This window comes from Acipenser ruthenus, chromosome 21 (assembly GCF_902713425.1).
Source record: "Acipenser ruthenus chromosome 21, fAciRut3.2 maternal haplotype, whole genome shotgun sequence".
Classification (NCBI taxonomy): Eukaryota; Metazoa; Chordata; class Actinopteri; order Acipenseriformes; family Acipenseridae; genus Acipenser; species Acipenser ruthenus.
The window spans coordinates 19525603-19536848 of record NC_081209.1 but is presented as its reverse complement, the minus strand read 5'-3'; the positions used below and the strand labels follow the sequence as shown (position 1 = coordinate 19536848).

The window sequence follows — 11246 nt, the reverse complement described above, 5'->3', positions numbered from 1 at the left end:
TTTCCACCTGTGTCACTCTATGATAGGAGTGTGTGGTACAGCAAAAGTGTTTTCCACAGAAGGGCCACGTTGGGCAGAATTGCGTGGTTTGATACACAATACATCACAGATTGACATTGTCCACATTACATGACTTACTGTACTGCATTAAGAGGTTTAATTGAAATATTGAGCCCTATTAAAGCTTTAACTTGAGACATTTTAGTGCGTATACTGTAAAGCCACAAATATATGGCGAATCACACCTTATAAAGCTCCATTTTTGCTCCATAAATGTTGGCCACCTGTTGCAATATACAAAGTATGTATTGTTAGTGGAATTTGATATTGGTGCAATTTTTTTTTTTTTCATACATGAAAAATGTATAAAAGGCTCACAAATATTTATGGCTTTACAATATAGAATATATTCATTAAAAACCCAAAGCATACCTGTTAATGGTAGCCTCTAGCGATCTGCAGCAGATTCTCTTTCCAGGGAAGCAGTTACACTGCAAAGAGAAGTAACCCCCAGCACTTAGTGCATCTCCTACCCTATCTTCATGGCATTTTTATAAAGAAAAGCATTTCCATTTAGAAATCACCAACAAACCAATACAAAAAATAAATAAACAAAAACGTAGCCACATTAAAAATAAGTACATTTTATTTCTGTAATCCCTTCCAATGATGTGGAAATAAAGATGCTATCGTTTTGGATTTCATTTGGAGCAAATGGTTCCCTTACCAAGGAGACCAATTATATGTACAACAAGATAAGCAGAATAAATGCTTCTTTTTTTAATAAAAGAATTGTTCCTCCCAATTGTATCCACAGTGAACTTCTGGATGTGTTTATACAGCTGTTTTGATTAGAATAAAATAAAAGTATCTGGATCCTATGCCAACACAGGCTGTTCTACGATGTATCGGGTACAGAGCCATTGGGAATGTCTTCCATACTACAGGGGCAGTTTGTTCACTCTTCCAGTCTCTTAAGCCACAATTAAACTGGACAGTCGTATATGTGGATTTCCCGATCATCTCCAGCAGACACGACCTTGGAACCATTTCCATTGTATTTAACGCTCCACACCTGGAATAAGTAATGGAAATTTGTATAGGGAAAAAAAAAAAAAAAAAGCAGTTGGATTCATTTTCTTTAACTACTAATGCTGGCAGGCAGTTTTGACAGAAATCATTTTAGTGATTGAATTCATATGATGTAGACTGATATCAGAAAGCATTGCTGTTAGTGCATTCTTATGCTCTGGGTTAAGAACATTTCTTTCCACAATTTAAGTCTTGTACACCAATGGGTTTTCTATCCCCACATGTATTACTGTAACAGTTTACATAGTGCCAACAAAAAATATCTAGTAAATCTTAGCCAATTTATATTGCCATTGTTTCGTGGGTCTTAGATTTTCCTATATCGAAAAACACACATATTATGATGAAGGTGCATTATCATTACAGTAATTTATCTGAAGCTGTTACTGAAGTATTATCTGTCCGTGCTACACTTCATGTGAACCTCGAGAGATCTCATAACGTAAGTTGTCACAGGAAAAGCAGCGATTGGTACTCAAATGTGTTTAGCTTCTGAGAGTTTGAGTTCTTGCACAGAAAAGAAATGGCAAAAATGTTTACGGTTACATTTTTTTTGGGAGAAAAATGTATTTAAAGAAATGTGCTCAGGAAAAAAAGACAGCTTTACTGTTTACAAATGCTATGAAAAAAGTAGCAACTGTAATACACCTTTAACACCATGTGTGCATGATACAGAAAAGTGAGATCTGCAAAGTGATACACATTGTATGATTTACTGGAATTATTTTGTAAGCTCTGTATACTTTAATTGCACAGTGCAACTCCTAGAACCTAAATTCTCTCATGAAACACTGCCACACATAAAATGATAAAGAATGTGAACAATTAAAAGTACCAGGGAATTCAAAATCACAGGCAACTTCACATTTTAGGAATCAACACAGCAGTGCCGAATCCTACAAGCCAAGGCTGTTTTCGTAGCCCAGTACAAGCCAAACACTAATGCCACGTTTCCATGTGTTACTGGGACTGCCTTGAAAGCAGGCTATTTCCATCAGCAGCAGATCGAGATCAAATGCATTTCAATTGGGACTCTGTCAGCCCCAGCTAGGATTGCAGCTTGACAGAACTCAATCTCTGATGGTGGAAGATACCTAATGACCCTCCCATGCACTGGACAAGTGGGTTTTAAATCTCAGACTGCAAAACAATATATTATTTTTATTTATATTATATATATATATATATATATATATATATATATATATATATATATATACACACACACACACACACATATACTGGCTGAACTTGAAGGTTGTCAATATAACTCATTGACAGGCTCTGGCAGGCTTTTTTTTTTTTTTTTTTTTTTTTTTTACAATATATTTTATGAGTCCGTTTTTTTTTTGTGTGGTAGTAAACCCACACACTTGGAACTACGAATCACATTTTACATATGACTATATTACAGTTCTGCAATCTATTCTTACCTGATCTTGATGATCAAAGAATGTGTGCACGCATGCTCTTGAGCCAGTATCCCACACTTTGACACTCTTGTCAGAAGAGCTACAAAAAACAGAACCAAACCCATCACATTGTGACACTTACAGCTATTTGTACAAAGTCCTTAGCCCAATAAGTGTATATAAACTTCAACTTTTTTTTTTTAGTGTTTCCTTGGATTTTTGTGATGTTGCAATCAGTGTTTCTTTGCTTTTGCTCAAATATATATATATATATATATATATATATATATATATATATATATATATATATATATATATTGCTTTGATAAATCCTTTATGGTGTTTTAACTGAGCTGTGGAGCTGTTCTTTAGTTCTAGTTGCCTGTCAGACATGTGTTAGATCAACCCCAATGTCTTAAATCAGACAGCCAGCAGCAGTGTATCGCCAGCAAAACTAAAGGGAATGCGATGCAGTGGCGATCACTAGATGGCGCTGGCTCTTCCTTCTATAAAAACACATTGGTTGATTTAGCCTACATTATGTGTTTATCGCAGGCTACTAGAAGTGAAGAGTCGCTCCTGAGCTCAGATGAAAAGCACAGCATGAGAGTGACTGCAATAAGAACCACTCTGAATTATTGCAAAGATCAAAGGATATCTGAAGCTGCTTACTCTTTGAACCAAGATGTAACCCAGAACAGAGTTTGCACATGTATATATGTTTGTGTGGAGTGACAGCTACCAGTAACCAGTAAAAATATATATATTAACAAACTCTAAATTATCAAACTGTTTACCTTGAAACAAAGTGGGTGTCATCTGGACCAAATGCAACATTTAATACCCAAGATCCATGGCCACTCAAAGTCCCAGCAAGGTTTGCATGTTGTCTGTAGCAAGAGAAAAGTATGAAATGCATAAAACCTGATATGTGCCTGCAAACATAAACACAATAAATAAGCCCTGGATATTACTGAAGATGTCAGACCATCTACAGCAGATCTGATGAGAATCTTTAACCCTTTGCAGTCCATTTATTAAGTGCGTGTCAGGCGCGTCAGGTCCAATTTATTTTCACACTCGCAGTTAATTTTAGACGCGCTGTTTAAAAGTATTTTTTTTCCCCACAGTCAAACGGGTTTAAAAGGCCCTGCATATCAACAAAGCACTCACTAGGCATCTCCAGCCCTGCCCCACCCTTGCTATCGCTTTCACATATGCTAAGAAATAAATAATAATAATAATAATAATAATAATAGTCATACATACCGATCAATCATCTCCTGATCACTCGTTTTATCACCAAACTCCTCAATAATGCGATCCAAGTCATTATTTTATTACTATAACATCTCAAAAAAGCTCTGCAAATGTCCGTGATATTCTCCGAGCGCTGATGCAGTATCAGCCAGCTTGTTTCCTTATGACCGCTCCTATCTGAGTGAAGGTGCTTGTCAAAACGCAACAGTCTTTATAAACCAGAACAGAAAGCCACACTTAACTTACACATCATATATCTTGATGTAGCCATCATCCGAAGCCGTTACTAAAAGCTGAGAATCTGGCGAGAATGTCAGGGATCGAATCGGCATAGCGTGACCTGAATGGGAAAAGAAAAAATACAATTACTGCTCCAAAGTTAAATTCATGCAATATAAACCAGCTGGGCCTGGACCCTGTTCAGATTAGGTATATAGGATTTTTTTTTAAATTTAGTACATGCCAATTATTTTATCCCAATTCGGCATATCCAATTATTTTTTATGCTCAGCTCACCGCTACCACCCCCGTGCTGACTCGGGAACGGCGAAGACGAGCATACGCTGTCCTCCGAAGCGTGTGCCGTCAGCCGACCGTTTTTTTTCACACTGCAGACTCACCATGCAGCCACCTCAGAGCTATAGCGTCGGAGGACAACGCAGCTCTGGGCAGCTTACAGGCAAGCCCGCAGGTGCGCGGCCAGACTACAGGGGTTGCTGGTGCACGGTGAGCCAAGGACACCCTGGCCGACCTAAACCCCCCCCACACCCTGGGCGGTGCTCGGCCAATTGTGCGCCGCCCCCTGGAAGCTCCCGTCTACGGTCGGCAATAGAATAGCCTGGACTCGAACTGGCGACCTCCAGGCTATAGGGCGCATCCTGCACTCCACTTGGAGTGCCTTTACCAGATGCGCCACTTGGAAGCCCCCAGGTATATAGGACTTTGATACATTTCATCAACAATCTGTAACATACCCTTGAATAAAAAAACAGATTTCAATATTTTACCCTTGATTCAATTATTATACTGAAGTTTGGTTTTACAGCTGCTATCAATATGCATTTCATTGTGTATATTGTTTGAGATGTAGAAACACTCAAAGAAACTTAATACATGAACGTTTAGACTAGAAATCTTTTTCAATGTCTTCAGATTTAAATCCAGCATTCCTGAGTGTTTAATAGTTATTAAACACTGAACACATAGTTTACCTTCCAACGTGTGGAGAAGTTTTCCAGTAGCAATATCAAAAATATTAATGATTCCATCTATAGCTCCACTGGCCAGATACTTCCCATCTGGGCTCTGTAACAAGGAAAGATTTAAAACGCATGTTACGGGTGTTTTACTGTTATACCCTCATAAAGACACATGCTGTACTGTAACTGCAGCATTATTCTAAGAGGCGCTGAAAAAGTCAACCCTTCCAGAAAGAAAAACAAATTCCAACACATCTTCTAAATTGTCTTATAGATCTAAAACCACAACCTAGGCCCTAAAAAATACATGTTCATAAGTAGACAATTCTTTCTCACATATGCAATACTAAGGATGAATTTCCCTCGAGTGTCCAAAGAAAATTCCTTCTTCCCGCTCTCCACGCCAAAGATGTTAACTTTCCCCAGATGGCTTCCTGTAGCCACGTACTTGGAATCTGGAGAAAAGGCCACGGTCCAAGCATCCACTGGGACAAGAAAACAGGACAGTTATGACATTTAGGGGGATTCTGAGCCTGCTTTGTTAACCAGATCAGAATTCCAGATCATATGTTAAATATGTCATTTATCCTTAATGAAAATGTAAGAAAAGAGGACTTCTTGAAAAACACAACCACATTTCTCGTTGCTTCGATATAAAACCAACCTCAGGTAAGTACCTCATTAGAGAGGTATGGTTATTGGATTTTATTTGCATGTGGCTCTGTGAACAGGACAAGATGTTACTGGAGATGTTTTGAAACAAAGCAATCAAATCAAAATGCATTAAAATGTTTGACCTGAATCACAGTTTGATCAAAAGAAAAAAGATGTTAATTTATTGAAGTAGCAATAATTTGTTATCAAGGCACGCTACTTAAAATGAATGTTTGATGTCTTGAATAGGGAGTGGGTTTTAACAGGATAGGTACAATATACAGAATAGTAAGGATGACAATACTCTGTTAATCTGAAAAGCTTCTCCCAATGAATATCCATACTAAATTCACACTGTATAAGGGGTAATCTGTTGAAGTTCAATCCCGGTACCTGGTCCTGCATCCATTGACTTTATCTGTTTGCCAGAATCCAAATCCCAGAGACGTATGTGGGCATCTAAAGAACTGGAGGCTGCAATGGCACCATTGTGGCTTATATCCACCGACACCACCCCAAGCTGATGACCTTCCAGAGACCACTGTAACTCCAGCTTCTCATCTGTCCTGGAAAATTAAAAAAAGACATTGCTCACTATGGACTGCTTTACATATGATGCTCAAGGTTATGGAAAACAGGCAAAACTACCAACTGAGCCACCTCCATCCCCGCATATCAGTGTGTAGAACCATCCACAATCATGCAGCATTTAAATGGAGGAGCAGGATGATGTCTCAATGGTAAAGCATTTATTGGCAAGGAAATTCAGTGAAAAGGCTGTATTTTTATAATCTAAAAATGCTTCCTGTCAAGGTACACGAATTTTGATCAACTGTTTCTAATAATGTTTCCACAGTTCTCATCCTTGGGGGATTATAGAAAAAAAAGAAATGTCTTCAATATTTGCATAAACTGTTAGAAAAAAATATATTACAGATGACCTCAAACAAATCAGTGTATCTGGACATTAGAAAACAGGACCTGTACCAAGCTAGCTGATAAAAATCCTTGGATAGGATATAACTTACCACTTCCAGACTTTTACAGTGTCATCCAATGACCCTGTCACTATAGTATCGGAGCCATCTTTCTCACTCCTCCCCCATGCCGCAGTCCAAATAGCATCATCATGAGCTACAAGGGAACATTTAGGAGAAACTGTCAATACATTGCAGGCACAGCTGGTAAACCTATTGTGTGACACATATCTAACTAGAATGGGATGTTTTAGGGAACACTAACGAAGCATTGCCTGGGGTATAAAGTAAGGAACATGGTATACCTGATAGAATGGTATGTAAACAGTAAGTAAACTGAGAATAATGGACCATTTAAAAACACTTACCATGTTCTTGCTTGAAAAGTATGCTGTACTAAAATTCAAAAGATAAAAAAGTAGATATGAATATTGTAACATACTTTATTATAAATTAGGCTTGAGAAGTGAAATTAAAAGATATCAAAAGCACATATCAGTACAGTGTATAGGACAGTTCACTCAGGTGATGTTTCAAGGTCTCTATTATATCCAAGACCTAATTCCACAAAGGTGACTTAACATGTGACTAGACAAGGCACCATTCTAATTCACAAGCTTAAATTACTTTGGATGCCGTTTTTTTTTTAGCTGGCTCAGAATAATATTATTGTTATACTACTATTACAGACAATAGCTCTCATATGCTTCTGTTGGAACTGTACCTCACAGATGACAGTGCTATAGCCACTCACCTGGCATTACCCCTTTGAACAGGCACCAGTCACTCAAATAAAGAGTTAAAATAAAATGATTTAATGGTAAAAAAAAAAAAAAACTTACCTGTGTGCTCATTTTCTATTCTTTTTGCAAAATTATGAATGGTTCAGAATTTACTGTTGCCTGGAATTAAGAGAAAAGATCAATCAGTTTAATATCAATGAGATTACATTCCAGTGCTGGGTCTTTCTTTAAAGAAGCGCCGTTTTCAGCTCTGCACTGTAAACGGTAAAATCAGGGTTTCTCATTGGTGAAAGGTTTAGGCGTTACACACCTCCCCAGCATCCAAGCTTGGCACGCACAAGAGGTTAAATAAACTGTTCTGAAATGTCTCTGGAAAGCTTTAGACAAGATCATAGAGCAGTATAAAACTTAACTATTTTTTATAGCATTTCAATACAATCAAGGATATGCTAACGTTTAATGCATCTGTTATAAAATATATCTATTGTTAATTTTAATTAAATATAAAAAGTGACACCTGAACACGAGCTGCGCTACCAACATGATGTATATAATTTATCACCAGGAAACTCAGACTAGGCAATACGTTTTCACTATGCAAACAAGCACGAACAACGGTGAAGTAAAATATTAAATTTAAAGTCTTCGACGTGCAAACATGCAAGACTGCAGAAGAGAAGAGAAACCGAACACACACCATTTTAACATGACAAGGAAGCAAGTAGCTCGAGCAGATAAACAAAACCTCAACACATAACTGTACCGGTATATACTTGTCTGTGTGGACGAAATTAAATGCACGCCGTTCATATTCATCAACACGTTTAAAGGAAAACGATAAGCCCCTCAATTACTTAGTTAACTTTATTAGTTAACACAAAATGGACAGTTGTTACAAACTATTGCACAACTATAGAAACGTACTTGGTCAATGTATTTAGTAATGCATGGTCTTCTAAAGAAAAATCATAAAAGCTCTCACCTTTCCGGGGTGTCTTTTATTTAATTATTTTTATTAACCGATGAAAATCCACAATGTTTTGTTCAGCAACAGCACGCAGCCATGACTACTCTGCGCAAAGAATTGTGGGATAAGCAGTCCTCCCGTAACCGTTTCCGGGTAAGTTGAGATGGAATCGGTTTGACTTCAGGAAGGCAGCCAGTCGAGAACAGCTAGAAATATACTATGAATAGACTGTAGGGAAATAAAGTACCTGTATATACAGGCGCCTATGATTGTGGAAAGCCTGGGATATTGTCACAGATATTCCATCTATTGTAATCCCTTGGTCTTAATGTGCAACATAACATGTACAGAAACACCCCTTAGTCATAGATTACCACATATATATGCATACCACAATTGCAAAATATTGGCGAATGTATTCCTGACAAATGCAAAACTTTATTTATTTATTTATTTATTTATTGCAATATGCCCCAAATAATGGTTTCTAACTCAGCTGCACCGTTGCAGTCTTGCAGTCAGAAACCAATTTGTTGGCCATGTTTAAGTTAAATTAAAATCCAAAAAACAAATGACCGATTGGTATATTCCATTGTAGCTGCTCTTGTGCTACAATTAGTGCTTGTTATAGGCCAATAAGACAAGAAGTGTAACCTCTGCTGATCACTGTCACTAGAATTCCAGAAAAAAAAGGAAACGGTAGATTTGATAAAGAAACGTCACAAAGGGTCTATTAATTTAAAGCACAACCTATCGCCTGCTCCTGAACGATTTAATCCGAAATCAGAGTAGTGACAAAAAACAGACTTTTTAAATGAATTAACTCTAAATATCAAAGCATGTGTTTCCCATACGGGAAAATAATATATTGCAGTACATGTCAAAGCAATAGAAATATATTTAAAATACATGGTAAGATATTGTCATCTCTTTCCCAGATATATGCTGTATAGTGTAATATATCTTTAAATATATTCTCATACATTTCAGAAAACATTCAAAATATATTGCAGTACATTCCATACAAGAACACAAGATACATTTTATAGATGGCAGAATACTAAAATACATTTTGGATTTCATCAAAATGTATTGCAATACATTCTAGAAAAAAAGGCTACTTTGCATGCCGTGGCCTGCCCACACTGTTTCTGTAACATACACATTTTCTTTAGTGCATTTTAACAACGCCTAAAATATTATCTCGGGTCTAAATTTAATTCCTTACCAGACATTGTATTTGACTAACATAGGAAAGCAAAGGAACACTCGTATATTGCAGTTTTGATTTATTATTAATTAGTATTTATCCTTTACAACACATATTACCACACACAAGTCATTATTGTCTTGACACAAAACAACTTTATAAATTACATTACCTCACAGTACAAGGAATCGGGGACCTAATTAGCATATGTCCGGAGCGGGGCATGCTGGGACAGAACGAGTGGACTTTCTAGCGACTCTGAAGGACAGATGGACTGTTCTGTTCCCCTTGTGTGTACCACTGTCCTGTCCTGTCTGGGTTAAGTGTGATGTGTTACCGTTTGGTGTGTCCCCCTGTCTTTCCCAACTGTGTGTTGAATTCCCTGACCTGTGTTATGCTTTGCAGCTGTATGGGTTGGGTGAATAAAAATTGGTTGATTTAACTCTGTTGGATTTGCTTAATTCTCGGTAGAATGGATGTGTAACAGCAATGTTACGCTATGTTAGAAAATATCATAATATAAATAAAAATGTTATAAAAATGTATGGAAGCATGCTTTGAAGTATTCTCTTGTTTTATGGACATTTAATTTAAACATTTTTTAATATTTCACTATATGTTTTAAATATATATTTTTGAAATATATTTATTGTATATATACACACACACAGATACACTTATATAGTGCATTTTGACCCTTTTCTTAGAGTGTATCTACTCAGAAGACTGTAACCTCCCCATATACAGTACTCGTGTACCCAGCAGAATCATTGTATTGTTATTGAAGATATTTGGAAGGTGGAAGGGCACATCTTGGTTAAGAGAAATCTAAAAAAGGTCTAGGGAGCTGACCCTATAACCTCAGCCTTGAGTAATAATAAATGTGTTGCTTGTGGAGGATCTGCTTCTATTTCTAATCCCATTTTCATGGATGTCCTCTGAAATGTTCACCTACCCTCCACCTCTCCTCGTAATAGCAATTGCCATAAGGTTCTTTAAAAGAGTATTTTCACATTTGTTTTCCTGACTTAAATACTTTATTTGTTGTATTTGACTTGCCCCTCGCACGGTTTATTATGTGAGACTTCAAGATGTGTTTCGGAATATATAGAAGCTGCATCTCTGTGTTAGAAGATAGTTTCAGTCACAATGGGTAGATCTGACAGACTTTGATTGGTAAGTACTTTCATGTCCAAGACTGAAGTTTCACAAGGACTGACTCTTTGGGTCACTCTGGAGAACAGATTTACCTGCAGATTTCTTCTCTTAACTTCCCTGATGGTCAAGTATCCATCCAGAACAATTAAAACCTCTGCCTTGTTAAATCAGTATCTCCCTGGCTGCCAATAGTCCAAAGACAAAGATCTTACCATACAACTAAGAGCGTGCTCTGTCATCAAGAGGTAAGTATGTGTCTTATGCTGGTGTCACTATTATTAACTCATCATCCTCTAAGAGCAGATTCATTACAGTAAAATACAAGCAAGTCCTTCCATAGTAAGAGGGTACCAAGCCCTTAAGTACTTTAAACACAAAGTAAGCCTAGGATCAATGGTGAAAGCCAACCTAGTTTGTATTAATAAGACTATGATGTGTAACAAAAGAAAAGAGGAGCTTTCCAAAACAATAACACGGTTAGCAAATGGCCTTGCAGCCTTCATACAAAGGAGGTTATCCATGCTGGGGCCAATCGAGGCTTTACATAAACACAGTCTTACACTACTGGCTGTGG

The 11246-nt window shown here is 37.2% G+C and overlaps 1 protein-coding gene across 1 annotated transcript; it reads right to left on the bottom strand.

Moving 5' to 3' along the window:
- Nucleotides 1–624: 624 nt before the first annotated feature.
- On the bottom strand, nt 625–8480 carry LOC117429353 (superkiller complex protein 8). The gene is made up of 11 exons (XM_034901704.2): nt 8320–8480; nt 7437–7496; nt 6963–6990; nt 6646–6751; nt 6011–6183; nt 5300–5448; nt 4976–5069; nt 4011–4104; nt 3302–3394; nt 2526–2604; nt 625–1075 (listed from the first exon to the last, which is right to left on the bottom strand). The coding sequence occupies exons 2-11, from the start codon at nt 7446–7448 to the stop codon at nt 986–988; spliced, it is 918 nt and encodes a 305-aa protein (XP_034757595.1). The 5' UTR covers nt 7449–7496; nt 8320–8480; the 3' UTR covers nt 625–985.
- Nucleotides 8481–11246: the final 2766 nt, after the last annotated feature.

Coding starts and splice junctions, on each gene's coding strand:
- LOC117429353 (XM_034901704.2), bottom strand. Junction 6,184..6,645: donor ACTGTAAAAGTCTGGAAGTG/GTAAGTTATATC, acceptor TTAATTTTCCAG/GACAGATGAGAAGCTGGAGT. Junction 5,070..5,299: donor TCATCCTTAGTATTGCATAT/GTGAGAAAGAAT, acceptor TCCTTGTTACAG/AGCCCAGATGGGAAGTATCT.